This window comes from Ambystoma mexicanum, chromosome 9 (assembly GCF_040938575.1).
Source record: "Ambystoma mexicanum isolate Mex_15411 chromosome 9, UKY_AmexF1_1, whole genome shotgun sequence".
Taxonomy (NCBI): Eukaryota; Metazoa; Chordata; class Amphibia; order Caudata; family Ambystomatidae; genus Ambystoma; species Ambystoma mexicanum.
This window is the reverse complement of record NC_090931.1, coordinates 383,092,578-383,113,338: the sequence shown is the minus strand read 5'-3', so window position 1 is coordinate 383,113,338 and position 20,761 is coordinate 383,092,578. Positions and strand designations below refer to the sequence as shown.

The window sequence follows — 20,761 nt, the reverse complement described above, 5'->3', positions numbered from 1 at the left end:
CATTCCAAGGCTGGCAGGGCGGTAATTCCCCCTTCCTCCATGGCCCTTCCCCATTCCTTTTTTTGCCCCATAGGGCATAATGGGAATGGGGAAGGAGCTAATTACGGTACCGCAAATTGCGGTATCGTAATTAGCACCAAGGTCCCAATGCGGGTCCCAACTTTAACGGCTGGTCTACACCAGCCGTTAAGGTCGGGTCCCGCAAAGGGACCTCGTAGAAAGGCGGTAAGGGTTAACGGTCACCGGTACCCTTACCGGTGACCGTTAACCCTTACCGCCTCCCGTGTAATGAGGCCCTATGTATGGTAGACATCCACGTACTTCAGAATTGGATATCCCAACCCCTTTGGAAATGCCAGCGGTTAAAACCCTACATACGACTATTTCCCAGGCCTTCAAAGAAGCAGCAGAACATTTACTCCAAGCCAAGAACAGACAAAAGAACTTTGCTGACCAACATCGTAGTAAAGCCCCCGACTATCAAATTGGAGACAAGGTCTGGTTAGCATCAAACTATGTGCCCATAAAAGGGACTCAGACCTTTCGTCCCCGATATCTGGGACCTTATTCTATTGAATCCATAATAAATCCAGTGGCAGTTAAATTAGCCCTACCACCCACTATGCAGATTCATCCTGTGTTTCACGTCTCACTCCTGAAACCGGTACAACCCGGTACTCGGGTTACAACACCACCAAAACCAGTATTAGTTGACGGGGAGTCAGAGTTTGAAGTAAAGGATATACTAGACTCAAAATACACCAGATCCAAACTATACTACTTAGTTGATTGGAAGGGATATGGCCCTCAAGACAGATCATGGGAACCTAGTGAATACATCCATGCACCTCGCTTAATTAAAAAGTTCCAACAGAATTACCCTGCCAAACCAGGACCAGGCAGAAGTGCCACCGTGAGAGGGGCCTTGGGGGGAGTGCTGTCATGTCCCTTGCCCCTGGCCCTCATTGGCAAGTCAGCCTTCCAGTTAGGGCCAGGTCAAAGGTGTTGTTTTTTCAATTGGACCATTAGGATAATAAAGACTTTGAAATGTAAGATACACAAAGAGAAAGAAAATCTATATGCATATATATATATCAGGCATAGAAGTCTAGAAAAACATTTGGTGTGCCATACCAATACTCATTGAACTCGCGCTCTATCCTATAACCACATTATCCTCTTCACAAATCATTTTAATACAGGTGTTCAGTTTACATTCGTAGTTGCACAATCTACTCAATTATTGTGATCAGGAATCTTCCTCTTACTGGACCATTTTTACGGTCATGAAGAAAAGCTTGAATATTAACATCCTTCTTAACAAGAGCAGGGTATGACTGGAGTATAAACACACAAAAAAGCAACTACAAGCTGATGTGTGTCACTGTCGACGGGTATCACATTTTCATGACCCTTGCCCCTGGCCCTCACTGGCAAGTCAGCCTTCCAGTTAGGGCCAGGTCAAAGGCCTTAAAACCTCATCCAAGACTCTCTTGGAGTCAGTCCTGGCGCCTTTGGTGCCAGGCTCATAGGCATCATGAAGACCAACATTAGAATGGGACTATTTACTTGGGACTATTTAACTTGGGGGGGTTCAGCCAACATGGAGGCACACACATAGCTCAGTTACAAGGAACTAAGCTATGCGGTCTAGTCTTTTGGGTGTGGCAGGCCTGGGACTACTTTACCTGGACTACTTTGGGTGTGACAGGCCTGGGACTATGTTACCTCGACTACTTTACCTGAGACTATTTAAACCGCACCCAAACAGCAGAACATGCTTTGCGTTATTCTGCTGTGGGCAGCGTAACGCTCACCGTGTCCAGTTCTTTGATGCCAGCTTACCTGAAACCAAGGACCTGCAGAGAGAGAAAGAACACTACGAAACTTACCTGGAACAGTATCCTGTCTTCAATCCATCGCTGACTTCAGTTCCACTCACCTGAAGGTACGAACTCCATCATCTGGCACTGCATGCATCCTGGAATACCATAGCCTAGAAAGAGGAGAATGAAAGATAGCATCAGTAAGCGTTTACTCACGTTTCCTCCCGAATGAAGAAAGCCACACAATTCTTACCTTGGTAGTCACCTCCTGGTCAGTATCATTGCTGGAACATTACGGCGCTCAGTGAGAAACATCGCAACCTGCAAGGAGAGAAAAGACACAGGTTAGCAATATAAAAGGCGAAACAGGGCCGCGCATTGCGCATTACTCACAGGACAGCATCGCGCACACCGCGCTTTCGCCTACCGGCCCATGCTCATCTTCAAACTGCATGACAACACCAAAATACCTTTACATACCTAAAAGGAAAGAAGCAAGACATTATTATTCGAACTAAGAGGAAAATAAGAACTGCATATAAAGACTGTAAAGCAGCAAACCTACAGAGTCGTAGCAGGCCTGGATTCCCACAGGGGGGCTTGCACCAGTGAAGTAACTTGGTCGCTGCTCGCCCCCACATCTACGCGCCCCTGCCACGAGGGGGAGGACGGAGGATCCACCTTTTAAAATATTAAGGTTAGGAGAAGGCCCAGGGGGGAGGAAGGAGTTGAGGCCATGGGAGGTGGGAAAACATAAAGACAATCTGGTATTGAATCCAGTTCTCCTATATTGCAGACCCATCTTTACCCAGAGGCTTTACCAAGGGACTGGGAGAAGGTTTGAGAGGGCAAATCATCCAACCAGGGCTGGGTGGCATCCTCGTGGATACCAGGTGAGCGTAACACACATATTATCCTTGAAACAGATGTGGTCCCATAAACTAATCTGGTATTGATTTCTCTTAAAATCTCTAATCTGGAACTGACGTTTACACATAGTACTGATGAAATATTTATTCTTTCAAAGAATTTCTAGAAAGTACGTTTAACCTCTGGAATCCTCTGCAAGTCCAGGCACTTCCTACTACAAGTTTTAGGAGTGTCCAATGAATTCCAGTCCAAAGGAAATGTGTGATAACCACATGCTGTTTTATCATCCTTCTTCTTGGTCATCGATCGAGTCTGCACACGCGGATATTCTTCTTATTGTCTTGCTTCTTGGTCAACGGGTACTGGAGGGAGGGTCTCGCCTTTGTAGATTTTCACATCGCCCAAATGTAACCAAGCTCTTCTTCCCGATACCTTAACTGCAGTAGGGGAAACTTCCTCAACACAAAAGAGACAATAAACTAGCTTTGAGCCATTTCTGGGTAAAGTTCTTTATAAGCACTTGGTCTCCAACATATACATTTGGTGCTATCAATAATTCCCTGAGTTTAGTTACTTGGCTGTCCTTTTCCATGTTCCTTGACCCCTACCTCCAATGCTTGACTTGATGTGCAATTAAAGAAGCACTGGTATTCATACATGACAAATAATCGTGCATTTCACCACCTAGAGCCTGCGCTACACTCTGGGCATCACTCCTGACTCTAGATGGGGGTGTAAGAGTTGTCCTCATATGACGCCCTGTCACTAACTCATGGGGCGTTAGATGGTGGTCTGAACCTGGTTGATTTCAAAGGGAATATAAGGAAAGGGTAGGCAATATAGCCATCCCTTTTTCAAAGTTAATCTGATCTTGGCTAGCCTCTGTTTTAGGAGGCTGTTGAGTCTCTCACATATCTCATTTGCTTGTGGATGATAAGCAGAAGAGAATGTATGTTTTATACTCAATAGAAGTCCTATTTGTTCAAATAGCTCATTGACAAAATGTGGCCCATTATCAGAACTCAGTCCTTCGCACACACCCCCATCTTGGAAATACTTTGCACACTAAAAGCTTCACTGCACAAGTGGCATCATGGTGTGTACAAGGACCGGCTTCGATCCTCATAGAAATGGGACACACCACCACTAATAGATACCTGTATCCATTACATGTCTGCAGCATATCGACGCAATCGATATGCAAATGTTGAAACAGACCATTTGGTCGAGGTATTACTCTTCTGATTGTTCTCAGTGTATGTCCAGCTGTAAACTTCTGACACACAATGCAATTCACAATGAACAGTGCAACACATTCCAATAGATTGGGAACAAACCAGTCTACTGCAATAGTGGCAGCAAGACTTTCTCTGGTTATATGCACGGGGTAATGCAACTGCTCAAGTGCGACTTTTAGTAATGCTGCTGGCATCACTGGCTTTCCAGTGCTTTCCTGTCTCCATGATGCTTCCATGGGGGATAACAAACACTGCCTACATATCCATAACTCCTGCTTTTCTTGTGGGGCTCTACCTTGAATCTCTATTAGTTGTGTAATTGACCCTTATCGTACTAGCATGCTTCTATTGAATACTTCTTTAATATTTTCAGTATCAAAACACAACCTTTCTGAAGAATACACAACTCTTTTGACTTCCAAATCTGCGGCTTTGTTTCCACGAGAGATAAAGTCTGTTTGTTTAGTATATGCTGCAAATTCTACGACCACTATGGCTACTGGGAGTTATAGTGCCTTAATGAGTCTGGCCAATAAAGACGCATGTTGCACTGGAGTGGTATCTGCACGGAGATAACCCCTCCTTTTCCAGCGTGACAGCCCTGCATGTACGGTTGATGTCACATAGGCGGAGTCACTGTACACTGTCACTTCCTGACCTTCATATTTTTCAAGCGCAACAAGTCTATAAATAAGTAGCTATCCATGATTAGGTCAAACCTAAGCATGGCTACGGATATCTACTTACCACGCTATTGTTTAGAGGCACTTTGAATAGTTCTGGATGTTACTAATTGTACCTCTATTATTCAATTGATGACTTAAATTGGGATTTGTCTACCCTTTCCATAGAGATTGGGATTTGTTTCCTTTGTATCTCTGAAATCAAATTTTTTTTCACTTTACCTTTTTTTTTTATAAATGTTCTTTATGGTGTGAAAGAGTGTTTTTTGTGCTTTTGTGTTTAGTCTTATCAAAGGACTTAGGTATCATAATTTTAAGCCTTTTACACATTTCCATTATTTGTTTTTCTTGACTTGTTTGAATAAAACATTTCAGTCTGAGAATTGGCATGAGTGTGCTCAGTTCGGTTTTGGGATACCTTTGCGTTATATAAGGACTGACACACGAATCTGATTAAAATTATCATCAGCTTCATGAGGAATCATTCTAGTAGCAGCGTGGACTATATAACTACTTTTGAGTTTAATTGGACCCCACCACAGCTGTCCACAGGGGCACCCCAATACATGTATACACGTTGCCGCATTAGTGCCATTCGCTGTGGTACTTCTTGATTCTTGATCTTTATCCAGTATGTAATGCTTATGAAAAATACTACCTCATTGTCTATATGTTCATCTCTGAACATATCTTCATCTGTTAAGTCAGTCAATCTGTATCCCTCTTCAAGAGCTATCCCTGTCCTCCATGCTCTGCCTTCGTCATTTACTCCTTCAAGCATTGCCATTTCTCCTCGTACTATGACTGCTTCCAATTCTATAGGAATAGTCTGTCCTTCTTCCTCATCCGTAGGTACATGTGGTCTAAATAAGAACTCATCAGGTATCCTCATAATGTTCCCTACTAATCCAGGTAGCCATGTTAATAAAATGCTGACCCCCATACATGAAGACTTCCGGATCTACCGGGACTACTCGTAGAGCCACTTGCCTTGTAAATGCCAGTATAATCTCTCTTACATTTAAAGAGTGTCTTCCTGGAGTGGAGCACACTATTCCTTGATCAGTGAATGAAATCGTCATGTTATGTTTCATCATTAAATCTCTACCCAAAATGTTAAGTGGTGTTTGTCCTGAATAAAACAAGGGGACAGACATGTCACATTCCCCTATAGAAACAGGTCATTTGTCAGTAAAAGGAACTAAATTCGTAGCTCCAGAGAACCTTGAGCATTAATGGCAATACCTGACATTTGGTATTTTCCTCCCTTATACAAGAGTGAGTCGTAGCACTGTTTACAAGAAAAGGAAAAAGATTTGTCTCCTATCATCACATCAACCCTTGGTTCCTCTTGGGGGTCTGGTGTTACTAATAGAACTGAACACATCAAGTCACCCTGTGAGCTGTCCTATTGAGGCTACAAATGCATGCCTGTCTCTGTGAAAGGGTTCCCTCCTTCGACAGTGACACCCCCTATCCTAGGTGTTAGTGTTTGCTCTGTGTTCACATTTTGTTGTGTTTGCATAGGTGCTTGTTGCAATTGCCCTTGCGGTGGGTGCATTTGCACCGACCCCTGCTGCTGTGCCTGTTGTGCTTGCACCGCCTGTGTCTGATAAGATGTGTGATCCTGGGAAAATCCCTCTCGTGTTTGTATATTGTATGGCACTGGATAAGCTTTCCCCCCTCCTAAAGGTTGTCCATTTTGCTGCATGTTTCCTCTGCTTCTACATACACACGCAATATGCCCTGTTATCCCACAATTCCAACACACTGGGGGTTGCCCTCTGACCAACCCACCATTATATCCTCCCTCAGTATTCTGACTTCCACCCTGAAATCCGCCTCCTCTTCCTCTGAAGCCCACACTTCTATCTCAGGGCCAAAACCCATACCCACTTTGCTCTACTGGGTCTACATTATTCACCTGTGATGCACCCATTATTTCTTGCTTTCCTCCTCCTTCTCCACTTGTCAATAATGCCCCTTCTATAGCAAACTTTGACAATTTCTTCTGAACAAACATGGCTTCCTCAATCTTTATGTACTCATCTTTCTTTCTCTTCTTCTTTTGTAATAAACGTCAGTCATGCACAACAGTTAAATGTATCTCAGCCCACGGCTTCACTTCCATTCCTAATTGTTTTTTCATTTGTCTCTGTACCTGTTCTGGCAATCTCTGACACAAAATATGATAGAATAGTGCCACTGTTTTTTCCCACTGTTGACGCATTTCAAGCTGCCATCTCTCTCTTGAATATCCTGAGTATAAGGATTGGGTATTCATCTTCTTTCATTTTATGTGTCATAATTGCGTCCATATCTGACGTATCAGGATACTGTACCCTGAGAGCCCTCCAAACATCTGCCCTGCAATTATTAAATGGCGCTCCATCATGTGCTGTATTTTGTGCTGTCACTGCCGCAGATCCCGCTCGTCTCCAAATATCGTCAGCTCTCTCTCCAAGAATAGCTGCCAGTAGACCTTTTATGTCTCTTATGGCCAGTGTGTTTCCTTCTGTCATTTTCTCTAATTCGTATATCCATTTCCCAGCCCTCAAAGTCAAACTAGGGAGATTGCATTTAAAGTTATCCTTATCTATCTGAGGCCATGGAACATATTGTGGTCTTGCTCCCTCCTTCTCTAGCAAGGGGAACTGTGAAAACCCCATCCCATAATTGGATCCCATTATTTGTTTGCCTAATGCAGGGGTAATTGTCTCTATTCATTTTCGTGCTGTTAACGACCTTTACCTACTCACATAAGGTGGCGATTCTCCTCTCTCACTACACGATCATCGTCTGGGAAGTTCAGGATATGGTATGGGATCTGGTGTTCTTTCCTTAGGGTGTTCCAGATCTGACCATCTTACCTCTTTATCCATCTGTTGGCTTCCCAGGGGGACGCATGGACCCTCCCTTCTATCTCACGACCTGACTCCCTTTCTTCGTCTGACTTTGCTAGACCCCAACTAGTGTGACTATCATCCTCCCTTCTCTATCTAAATGTAATCTACTCAAAGACAATTCTCTGCTTTCATCACTGAACATGTTTTCCTCCTCATCCTGTGGTTTTGGTATCAGGGATCGGTTGCCGCTCCCTTGAGTCCAATAATCGCTGCTCTTCCTTATTTACTGATAAATCTTATCAATCCTTTCTCCAATACATTCTGCATCATATGTTTACTCTGCATGTGCTACTTTAGGTGTTTGTTGGCTCTTTTCTCTCATCGGGAGAACTTCAGTTATCGTGTCCCATTGCCCCTGTATTTCATCACTTGGTCTTACTTGTTCTTTACGAATGAGGTTAGCATCAAGACCTCACTGTCTTCTATTCTGTTTTATTTCTTTGTCCACTTCCCTTTGCTTTCTCGCATCCCTTCTTGCCCCATCTTCTTCTTGCCTTCATTCTTCCCTTCTTAATTCCTGTCTTCATTCTTCTTCTTCTCTCCTTCTCTGTAATCTTTTTTCCTTCACTTTTTGTGCCTCTTCTTCCTCTCTCTTTCTTTCTCTCCTATCCCTTTCTTCTATCTCTTTCTTTCTAGTGACGTACTTCCTTTGTTCCTCTGCCCGCTTTTCATCTTTTTCTTCTTCTCTATATATCTGTTCCCGTTGTTTCCTGCTTCTTCCTCCTTGCTCATCCTCCCTCAACCACCTTTCTCGTTCCCCATCCTTTCTTTCTTGCTTGTCTTTGTCTTCCCTTTGCCTAACCTCCTCAATGCTTTTTGCATCTAACTAGAGTAATATCTGTCCTCCGATCCATTCATTCTGTACAAGCGTTCCCTTATTAGCCCTATCCTTGTCTCCTTTCCATCTCTTAATTTCTCTGTCTATGTCTGTCGATGTATTTGATCACTCGCCTCTTTCTTCTTTGTCTTGTACAAACTTACAGACATCTCCCTTCCATTTTGCTCTGTACTGGACTGTCATCACTACTATAAGCGCGGGGTTCATACGTTGGGTTACTATACACCGCTGCTGCTTTTAATTCCTTTAATTATAAACTCCTATTTCCTCTGTATCTACGCTCTTAATCTCGGATGAAGTAAGAGGAGCTGAGGGCTCAATGCACTCCCCTTTATACTGTTTAAGCATCCACTCCTCCTGTACTGGGTCTTCTTTCTCCTCTTGGTACATTTTCCAAAGTTCTAAAACTGCCAGTATTTTCTCTGATTTCTTTCCCCTGTACACAGTGTGCACATATGTGGTCATATGTTGTAATACTACTTTTGACAATGCTCCCCCTTGTAGCGATGGGATGAACATTTTATCAGCTGTGCCCTTTACCAATTCTGCACTGTACTTTTTGAGCTTGGGTGCATGTCTTGGTAATGTTTTACAAAGGTGCATGAGAGGAGTGTCCTCCATAATAACAAGACGTAATTGATTGTCGATACTTACCAGATCGTTAATAGATCTCTACCTATTTCAAAGTTTATCGTTCAACACTTTTAATCTCAAAACAATAAATATGAGCAAGCACCATCAATCGCCACTCAATCCTCTATTGTTTCAACAACTTATCTGCGTTCTGATTGGCGCCAACCGTTTACTCCACTTTAACACAAAACAATGTCACTTCCAACCTTTACAGCTTATTACGTCTTGAGACTTCATACATCAAATAATACTTAAAATAATAACACAATACATATTAATAACTTTTGTGATCACCTTGGCCTGTTCCCTATAAACATTTATAGTAAGAGGTATTCTCGCCTCGCCTCCAATTATGTTACCCCATACAGGGTTTAAGACATCACCTTATAGAGTCCTGACTGTGCATATTCTCTCTCTTAATATTCCGACTGGAATTTGAGACGACTTCTTCTATCTCCCTTGAAATAGGATTAATTAGGCGTTTGTCTATCTACACAAAAGGTCCTGTTACCCAAAAATATCACAATCCCACCCCTTTATATTGCCACTTCCCTTTGTCTACTTACATCCGTTAATCAACTTGAGGCCTTCAATACCGTATCCTCCTCCAATCCGACCACTTCGCCTTCCGTCCGCGAAGCCCCTGTGGAAACCGAGCACGGATTTCTTCAAAGACGGACCTTCCCACCATCTTGATTTGTCTCGAAAGTTTATTTCTATCGGCTGCTCTCCACAGGAAATGCCACGATCTTCCGGCTAATGGCAGAGGATGCCTGATCGTCTGAAACTCTGAAGGCAAACTAGTTTGGATCTGGAACCATCCGCACTGCTACCACGTGAGTTTAAGGCCCTTGGAACGTGCATCTGTTAATGGAAGGGATTACACCTGAATAATTCTGAGTCCAAATAACCGGACAAACTCAAGAAGATGGCAAGTTACTGTTTTATTAACAATTATCTAAAACAGGGAGGTTACAAGGAACATCAACGGACGTATGCTCAGTCTCTCAATGATTTCCACAAAAAATACACTTCATATGCTCCATTATGCATCAGAGTGACGTCATACTATGTGGCAATAGTGAAAAACCTATCAAGGGTCGGGATTGGTTAAGGGAAACATCTAGATATAAAATCGTATAGGATCTAGGATACTTATTGTCTGTCCATTATCAGGTGGACAACTTATGCCTACCTCTTGAAACATGTAATTTAAGAAAAAAATAGTTACGCCGTATTTCATTGGTCTTTTAAGCTAAAAGGTCCTTTGTTATACAGACCAATGCAATTGTTTGGCACACGGGTGCCACGTCTGGAACATTTGTTTAAATTAGCAGCACGTAAGCCAAGACCCAGGTACAGGGAGATAGGACATGAAGCTACCTCACCACCCAATTAGCCCAACATCTCTCGTCACCCATGCCTTCTGCCATGAAATTGTCTTTGTACTAAGCCTTGCAGAGTATTCTCATCCTGGGAATGCACGGGAGGGGGGGCACTCGCTATCGTGTCTGGAACTCCAAGTTCAAACTCTATTTCCATCCTTGGCTCACGTGACAAGAGAACACAATCTGGTCCATTCTGCAGCTTTTAAATGCTTTAAGTAAATTAAAATGTAGCATCCTTTGTGTTCTTTCTTGCACCTTAAAGTGAGAGGATGTATACTCTGCATACTTGCTCTTCTTCAGAGTAGATAGCTGACATCGATTTCTAGGATCTTGACTCCATGGCAGGCAGCCTCGCCACGCAGTTTCAGCAACCTGTTAATCTACTGCGACACAGCTTTTCATTCCCCTTTCATGGTTTCTGACTTATTTATTTTATGACACCAATGTCCAGTTTCAATACAATGGCGGCTCCGCCTGTATTCTATTCTCTACTCATAGCTAGCCTATTCAATGACTTGTTCTACCTTGCGTTTAAGTGTCTGCACATTTATTGAACTTCTATTTTCTGCAGCACTTTGTTAATGTGTAATCTTTGTCTTTTCCACGTCAGTAGTCTACATTATTCTTTACTTCGTCATTAGTCCTCTAGGACCCATACATCGTCTTCATTCAGTATCTCTGGGCGTGGTGCACACTTTCTTATGACGTTATTGGTTCATTTTCTTCACCCCTTCTCATAGTCCTTCAGGGAGTTCTTCCTGTGGGTTGTCATCAATTTGATGGTACATTCGATAGGGTTGTCGCAATGGATATCTCCTTCCAAATACTCGCTGCGGTATTGGTACGATAGCTGGTGTCAGACAAGCCACGGTCTCATGTCTCCAATACAAAGGAGGTAAGGGGGTGGGATCTCCTGTGGATGAATACATCTGCTCCTCTACAACCTCCTTCCTGCTGGACCGACCTTACCAGGTTCAGGTTGGGTCCTTTCTCTCCACCTATGCTCTCTTTACATTTGACGTTCCCCAGGGCTGTATCCTCTGCCCAAGGCTCTTCAATGTCTACCTGGTCCCTTTGGCCCACGTGATCCCTACCTTTTCAGTGTCATGCGGCTACCCTCGGCCTCCTCCTCGCTCATCCCTGACTGTCTATCCGCTATTCATGCATGGTGCACCTCTAACGATCTCTGCCTTAATGCCAGTAAGAATGAGATCCTTCTCATTGGGACCCCTGCTGCCGCTTTTCCGCTCTCACTCTGGCTGCCCTCCTTGGGCCCAATGCCCTCACCCTCTTGTGAGGCAAAAAACCATGGGTTCATCTTCGACTCCACTCTCTCCTTCTCTCCCAACATCACAAACCTTGCCAAAAAGGGCCATATCCATCTGCACCTCCTCAGGGGTATTCTCCCTTTTTTCACCTTCCGGCAGTCTCTGGGCTGGACTACTGCAACAGCCTCTTTCTCAACCTGCCAAACTCTCGCCCTCTTCAACTCATCCAGAACAGGACTGCAAGACTTATCCTGAGCATCAAGCCGAGGAACCGCATCTCTCCAGCCCTGAAATCCCTCCACTGCCTCCCGGTAGCTGCAAGGATCAAGTTGAAGACCCACTGCATTGGTCACAAGGATTTCTGGGGCCGTAGCACTCACTACCTTCAACTCTTTCTTCCTAAGTACCTTCCTCCTAGAACCCTCCACTCGTCTACTTCTAATTCTCTGTGGGTGAGTTGCTTCTCTAAGCAGAGAATGGGGGTACATCTCTCTCCTCTGCAGGTGCCTCCCTCTGCAATGGCCTCCCTGCAACTCTCCACCGGGAGCTGGATCTCCTTAAGTTCCAGAAGCTCCTCAAGACTCTCATTTTCTCCTCTTCTTTCTCGCTCCCTCTCCCCTGCTAACCTACCCTTGCTCCTGCTCTGTCTGCTGACTGGCTGCTAGGTGCCCACGGAATCTTACAGGACACCAGGCCCCCCCTCACCAGTCCCCCAGCAGTTGCCACCTAGCCCACCTTGCACTGCCGCCAGGTTTACCTTGCACTACCGGGCTGGGATCGCCCCCCTATAGTCCCAGCCTTTCTTGCACTTAACTCGGGGCCCTGCTGCTCTGGGTGCACTTCTCCCTGCACCTCTTGTTGTGCACTTGCACAACCTGAATGACACTAGGCGTAATAAAATCGTTAGTCTTGTCCTCCCTGTGTTACCCCTCCCTTGCCTGGTTTTGCCTTGAAACACTTGTGTATAGGCGCATAATAAATAACAAATCAATCAATCCTGCATTTGCTACTTAAAGGCACATCTTGTGTAACATGTTTCACACTCTTAATTGTAAAGGATTAGTGGATTGCCCTCAGTATCCAGGGTAAAGATTATTGATCAGTGTGTTTCTTTACTGCCTTCAGTGCCGGTCTTTATCCTACACACAACCTATGCTCTGATGCATTGGGGTTTGTGTCTCTGCTGTTTACAGAGCTCATGTGCGGAGGCGATGTTCGGGGGGGGGGGCTGAGTGGGCTATAATCACAGGTCTTTTGGTTGTAGCCCCGGATAGAAGCTCAAGAGCTAAAACCAAAAGGCTAGTTAGCCCCGAGATCCGACTGTCCCGATATTAGCAGAGACCCAGACCTTTTCTGTATTTAGCAACACCCCTGCTCATGTGTACTAATTTAGTGGTGGTTACCGCTACACTCCTGATCACTGGGGTCTTACCTGCTGAACTCTCTCCATTCTGCCAGCTTAACTAGTGCTTCTCCTGACCAAGGAAATGTGCAGATATTGAAGGCTTTGTGGGAAGCTTGTAATGCTGTTACTACATGTGCTTTTATTGGTTCCATGCATGAAATCCTTGCACGTCTGCTACCCACAGTTGGATCGTATGGGTGTCACTCGGTTACTCCCGTTTCAGCACTGTTGAGAGAACACATTTAATTCGAATTTAGAAACACTATCATTGATCAACTCTAAATTATTCCTGATTTATTTTCTCAGTTTGAAGAACAAACTTAAGCAGGAGGTTCCGTCACCATCTGACATCATGGCTTTCTTCAAGCAGACCGTGGCAGTCAACAGGACCGCCATCCGGGCGGCGGATTACATGGGGACCACATTCCAAGTGTTGAAGGAGAAAGTGAAGCACTCCTACGAGGGACCCTACAATATCATTGGTAAGAGATCAATGTGTGTGCCTGGCAAAAGACTGGTAACTTTACCTTGTCAGGCACTGTTCAGAAGAATCTATAAGAGAAAGTTCAATACAAAACTAGTAAGCCACTTGTCCTGAGCAACTAGTGAGCCAATGTTCAGATAAACAGTACAAGAAATGTCAATGCAGCCAATAGGAAAGCCAGGCCAGAACAACGAGTTAGACACATTTCAGCATAATCAGTAAGAGAAGGTTCAACACAGCCAGTAAGAGACTTGTCCGAACAATTAGTGAGACACTTTTCGGCAGAACCAGTAAGAGGAGGTTCACCACAGCCAGTAAGAGACTGGTCAGAATAACTAGTGAGACACATTTCAGGATAACCAGTAAGAGGCGGTTCAATACAGGAAGTAAGAGACTGGTCAGAACAAGCAGTGAGATACTTTCAGTATAACCAGTAAGAGGAGGCCGGTAAGAGACTGGTCAGAACAGCCAGTGAGACACTTTTCAGTATAACCAGTAAGAGGTGGTTCAACACAGCTAGTAACAGACTGGTCTGAACTAGTGAGACATGTTTCAGTAGAACCAGTAAGAGGAGGTTCAATACAGCCAGTAAGAGACTGGTCAGAACAACCAATGAGCTACTTTCAGTATAACCAGTAAGATGTGGTTCAACACAGACGGTAAGAGACATGTCAAAATAACCAATGAGCCGCTTTTCAGTATAACCATTAAGAGGTGGGTCAACACAGCTAGAAGAGACTGGTCAGAGCAACCAGTGAGCCATTTTTCAGTATATCTAAAGGAATGGGGCAACAACTTCAACTAGCTGAAGGACAAACCATAAAATGTATTTATTCTTATTGTTGTACTCATTTTATTAGCATAAAGGGTGTTAGGCCTGTATTGGTCTCACCAAGTGACACACTCCCAAGGGCCACTTAAAAAACGAACTTTTCTAAATAGTGAGGCCAAAGAGCTACTTCTTTATTGTATATGTCCACTAACGTTTTACAAGATCGTTCATATACAAAAATGTTCAAAAGAAATCATAGAAGACTTGATGCATAAATGATGCTTTTCTCTTTTATAATGAACAGCCTTAATAGGTAGCCAATGTGTGTTTCGACCTGTAACCACAGGTCTTCTCCGGGGAACAATCAAAAAAGAAATTACAATGATACAAATAACACACATGCAAAGTATAATATTCGATACATTGCCAAATATTAGTGTGAACATATATCACATTGATTGTTGTATCCAATTGTAGGTTCATTAGTGAGCACGAACAACAAGGGATGTTCGCATGCGGAGAAGTGAATTTTAATATAGAATTTATTCAGCATTAGAGAATGCAATCGAACTTAATCATGAGTTTCATCATGTACATCATATAAGTGTAAGTGCATAATGTAAACAATAGATGTATGTATAAACTCGATCCACCAGTGGAAAAAATCAAAAAATCATTTAAGTGTGCCAATTGTTTTATTTAACAAAGGTCGAAAATTGAATGGGTATTTAGACATTTAGAATGGGTATTTAGACATACGTTTTCACCAAAGATCGAAAGTCGGCTGACCGACTTTCGGTCTTTGATGAAAACATATGTCTATTCACGCATGTGTATTGTGGTTAGCCAGGACAAGTTAGTAATGGTGCAAAGGTTATTGCACCTGTATTGACACTTTTGTATGCAGTTCACAATTTTTGCATCCAATTTGCTATTTATGTTTCAAATGTTCAACTTTTCTTCGGCCCCAATATGTACTAGATTTTTCTTTATTGTATTTCTCTTATTTGTATTACAAATGTGTTTTTTGTTTATTATTACTTAGATTTTTTTCAACTTTGTCTTGTAACAGCTATTGTGTGTGTTTAGTCCAACCAGAAATGTCTAAAAACCCATTCAGTTTTCGACCTTAATTAAATAAAACAATTGGCAAACTTAAATGATTATTTGATTTTTTCCACTGGTGGATCGAGTTTATACATACATACATCTATTGTTTACATTATGCACTTACACTTATGCCATGTACATGATGAAACTCATGATTAAGTTCGGTTGTATTCTTTAATGCTGAATACATTCTAAATGAAACTTCACTTCTCCACACGGAAACACCCCTTGTTGTTCACGTTTCACTGTTCCTCTCAGTTCCCGTGGCATAGGGAGCTCCCTTCTGTTAGGCTCGTTAGTGAGCACATCAAGGAATCAAAGTGGATTTACGAGGTTGTAGGGGGAACAAAATATGCATGAAAAGCTACCATTAGTCAAACCTAAAACCTAATTTCATAAATCTAACCAGCATCACCAAAAACAGTGCTCATCCCTGTGTCTTCTATTTCATCTACTAATTGCACAATGTGTTCATGCGTCCACCACCATTACAACCCTTAAGACCTCTTGCAAATGTCCCGTACTAATTAGGACAGGGGACAGCGCCAATGTTGTAGCATACAAGGCAAATCTTCAAATAAATTACTCATCCATTAGGTACCGCCTCATATTGATACTAACATTAAAAGAAACACCTAGTGCTACCTTGCTGTATCAAGGACAGCATCCCAAAGTGTTAAGCAAGATATACCTTAGATATTACATTGACTACACTTAAACTGCGCAAATGCTCATATCCAAATTGTTGGTTGTGGTTAGTCCTTCAAACCCGCAACACTCAGTGGAGGGATTGCGTCTTCCCAAAGTATCCTGTAACCATATAATGTACAACTATTTCCAATGACATGCAGACCTATGGTTGATAAATAATATGTCAACAGCCCACAAAGCGTATCATATAGTCAGTACACATTACCTGTATATAGGAGCCTAGATGCTCACAATGTGGTTTTACAAAGTTCCAACTTGTGCCATGCAATCCAACTGGATTGTCCAGAACACACAGTATACGACCTGTAAATCAACCAAAAAATCAAATGACCCTTAATACAGAAAAAGATCAATAAACAATAACCAGAAGAACATCACCTATTACACCCGTCATGGTGAAGAAGTACCTTACTTTTTAATTTCTAGGTAAGTTCAAAGATGATCACAGCATACAAAGTAACCATCCCTTTAGTCACTCTATTCTGTGCCCATTAAATTGTCTTATTTATTCTGGTAATGTCCAGAATGCAAATTTGTGTGAAATACCAAGCTATTATATGTAAACCTTCAATGACATTGTTTATAATTACAGATTATACTTATTAGCCGAGCCCTGGTTCTCTCTAAGCTTCACTACTGCAATAGCCTTCCCCTGAATATACCCTCTTCCTCTCTGCAACCCCTCCAGTTAATCCAGAATAGGGCAGAAAGACTTATCCTTGGCCTCAAACCCAGGGACCACATCTCTCCTGCCCTAAAAGCTCTTCACTGGCTCCCGGTTGCTGCACAGATTAAATTCAAATCCCTCTGCATCATCCACAAGACTGTCTGGGACAGGGGACCACAATATCTGCAACTTGCTCTTACTAAATATTCTCCCTCTAGACCTCTACATTCCTCTGATAGCAACTCTGTGTGTAAAGTATTTCAGTAAACAGAGGGCCGAAGGCCGATCTCTTTCTTCAGCTGGCTCCCTCTTATGGAACAGCCTACCCCTTCCTCTATGTCTTGAGCCGGACCTCCTCAAATTCCTGAAGATCCTCAAGACGTTCCTTTTCACCTCCTCCTTCTCTTCTTCCCTCCTCTGCTAATCTCACGGTTGTTGTGATTGGTGACCCAGGCCCTTATGTGTCCTTTTGGGGCCCGGACCTCCCACACCCAATCGCCTCATTCTCTGCCTACTTACAGCACATGCCTCAGCACCCACTGGCCTACGCCACTGTAGGCCTGCAATTACCTACTTATTGCAGCTCAACGCTCCCTAGCACTTACTATACTGGGCACTTACATCTGCTGCTCACCCAGGAGCATGGACACTCCAGCACTTACCCCCCAGTCCCTCTTCCCCTCTTCTCTCTCTGCACTTGAACATTCTGAATACTGACAATTCCTAGTAGGTTCATCTTTATCCTCCAGTGTATGAATTGTTTTCAATACCATGTTCCCTCGTTGTTGTCCAATGGGCACTTTGAAGCACAATTTACTTGTTGTATAAGCACCTAATAAATGCACAATAAATAAATAAACTAAAAATACCACACAATTTTTCCAATCCTTTTAAACGCTAAGTGCCTCGAATCTACTTACTAATATCATGAAGCTTCTTTGCTCCATCTCCCGCAATTAGGGGCCGTGCAGAGTTCCGCATTCAAAGAGAAAAGCATGACCATTTTGTCAATGCTACTATGTTTATACTGATGCTGATGCCACAGCGTTTGTGATGTTATGTTATGGTCACTTGTAAAGCGCACAGTCGCCAACTTACTGATGCTGATGCCACAGCGTTTGTGATGTTATGTTATGGTCACTTGTAAAGCGCACAGTCGCCAACAGGCATCATGGAGCTAGAGAGGCAGGTAACCAAACACAGAACAACATACTAAGGCCAGGAATGCTGAGATTTCAGAATAGATAAGTTTTTAAAGCTTTCCGAAAGAACAGATGATTTGACAACGATTTCATAGCAATCGAGAAGGCATGACCCCCACCCGAGTGAGGCAAAAAGAAGGCACGCGTAGCATGCCAGCAGCAGCTGACCACAGGGGGCGGTTCGGGACATAGCGCTCAAACTTGGTGCACAGATACTCTGCTCCCTGATTAGGTAGAGCATGATGAACGATACATAGAGCTTTAAATTGAATGTGCTGGGCTACTGGGAGCCAATGAAGGGAATGGAATACTGGGAAAATGTGAGCCCCATAGGGAGTACCCGTTGCCACCCGGGTTGCCAGATTTTGGAGATGTTGTAGACGGACTATCAGCCCCTTGATGTGCGCAAGGTAAAGAGAATTACAGTAATCCAACCTACTCAGAATCATGACAGCCACCACCGGGGGACAAAGAGTTGCTGGAATCAGATGGAGCATCTTCCTTAAAATTTTCAACTGAAAATGCCCAGTCTGCCATACTGCTGATACCTGAGCGGCCATGGACAGATTGGCAGACATAATCACCCCACGATTTCACACCTTGATCGAGGGCACTGGAAGCAAGCTCAGGGAGGAAGGCCAGAATGAAGAAATCCAAAGTAAGGGATCAGGAGGAGAACCCACCACCAACACCTCAGGTTTGTCCCCATTCAATTTCAACCAGTTGTGGCCCATCCACTCCCCCACAGCCATCAGGCGCTTATAAAGTCATGCACACACCTCAGACTGATCAAGATCAAGACGGATCAGAAGCTGGGTATCGTCAGCGTACGAATAGCACCTGATGCCGAAGGAGCGGATGAGGCGCAGCAACAAAAAGATATAAATGTTGAAAAGAATGGTGGACAGAGCGGACCCCTGTGGAGCACCACAGCTAAGGTGACAGGACTTAGATGTGAACGGAGGAAGAGAGAGAATTTGGGAACTATCAGCCAAAAAAGAAATGAACCAGGCCAGTACCTGACCCGAAACACCAATCTTGCCCAGGCGGGAGAGCAGGGTGGCATGATCCACGGTATCAAAAGTCGTTGAGGGTCCGACGTCACAAACCATTTCCATAAAACAACAACAAACTAGTTCCCTGCGTTGTGCGCAACATTCAAGCACTGTAATGTTAAGTGTTACTGGGCTCATTCAACGTTGAATAATGTTACCTAAGCAGTCTTATTGCCTAAATCCAAAATCCAGCGTAAAATACAATTCAAATCCAACAAGGTTGCTGCTAATTTACCAGCGAGCATTCTTGTGACACCTGGAAGTTGGAAATACACTTCCTTGCTGGATCAACAAATGTGCTGTGCAAGCATGCACCTGGGTGCGTTTAGGAGGTGGCTGTTAGAAGAGTAAAGTGGTCTGGCTGGTGAGTATCTGCATCATTTCTGGGTGAGGAAGGAGGGTGCATCGTTCGGGAGGCAGCAAGGTGAGATAAGACTATGAATTTGGTCCTCTGCCTGATGGGGAGTCAGTGGGCAGCTCTTCTGGCGTCATAGATGTAGTCATGTTTCCTTGGATCCATCCCCGCTCAAATGGCATTATTATGTACAATTTGAAGCTTGTTCAGGTTCTTTTCTGATGTTCCACAAAGGAGGGCGTTACAGTAGTCTATTTCTGAGTAAATAAGGGTACGCACGATTGCGATGCAGTTGTCAACAGAAAGAAAGGGGTTGCTCGCATGGATGAGCTTTGTGGTGTAAGCTGAGGTGGAGGTGATGTATTTAACATGCCTAGACATGGTAAGTGTGGCATCCAGATAGACCCCAGAGTTTTGATGTCCGGGGCTACAGGGATGGCATGGCCGTTGATAGTGAGGACTTGTAAGAAGGGTCCAGTTTTGCAGGTCAGGTGGGTGTACCCACCAGGAGGAGTTCAGTTTTGTAATTCAAACAGAAGGAGTGGACGGCCATCCAGGTTTGAATTTTCTCATAAAAGGTGTTGATTTTGAGGCTATCATCAGTGTGGTCACCAGCAAGGGGGACCAACATTTGAATATTGTTTACATAGTTTATGAAGGAAATGCCAAGAGAGTCCAGGTGGTCGAATAGGGGTTTAGTGTACATATTATAGAGGGTGGGGGAGATGCAGGAACCTTGTGGGATGATGCAAGAGGTAGGTGTTGGAGTTGCAGAGGCGTCAACAGCAAAGACTCTGGAGGCTCTGTCTGCGAGGAAGATGAGATCCATTTGGCAGCTGCGACAGAGAAGTGAGCTGAAGTGGTGGGAAAGAGTCTGGTAGTTGACGAGATCAAAGGATCAAAGGTGGGCGAGAGGTCAAGGAGTAGGAGGTGGGAGATTTTACCAGCATCGTTGACATTGTAAAGTTGGTTTTTTGAGTCCAGGAGGGCTTTTTCTGTGCCATGTCTTGGACAGAATCCAGATTGACAGGAGATGAGAAAATGGCTGGACTCAAGAAAGCTTTGAATTTAGAGATAGGCCACTCTATCAATAATTTTCAATATAAAAGGACCGGTGGTTAGGGGCCGGTAGTTAGTTGAAATGGCAGGGTCTAGCAATGCTTTTCTGAGGAGGGGGGAGACCCAGGATTGTTTCAGTGAAGCAGGTACATGGCAGGATTCAAAGGAGAAGTTAATTATGGAGGCGATAAGAGGAAGCAGGGGTTCGGCACATTCTTGCACTAGGGAAGCAGGGCAGATATCGCCTTTACACATAGAGGGTTTAAGGCCTTTCATTAAGGCTGCAAGGTC

At 43.8% G+C, this 20,761-nt stretch overlaps 1 protein-coding gene across 1 annotated transcript in view; it reads left to right on the top strand.

Moving 5' to 3' along the window:
* The window catches only part of LOC138488098 (eosinophil peroxidase-like), a 151,747-nt gene that overhangs the window by 85,678 nt on the left and 45,308 nt on the right, over positions 1 to 20,761 (top strand). Inside the window, exon 4 of the mRNA XM_069614853.1 lies at positions 13,362 to 13,537. Coding sequence (XP_069470954.1) covers positions 13,362 to 13,537 — 176 coding nt within the window. The remainder of the gene's footprint in view (positions 1 to 13,361; positions 13,538 to 20,761) is intronic.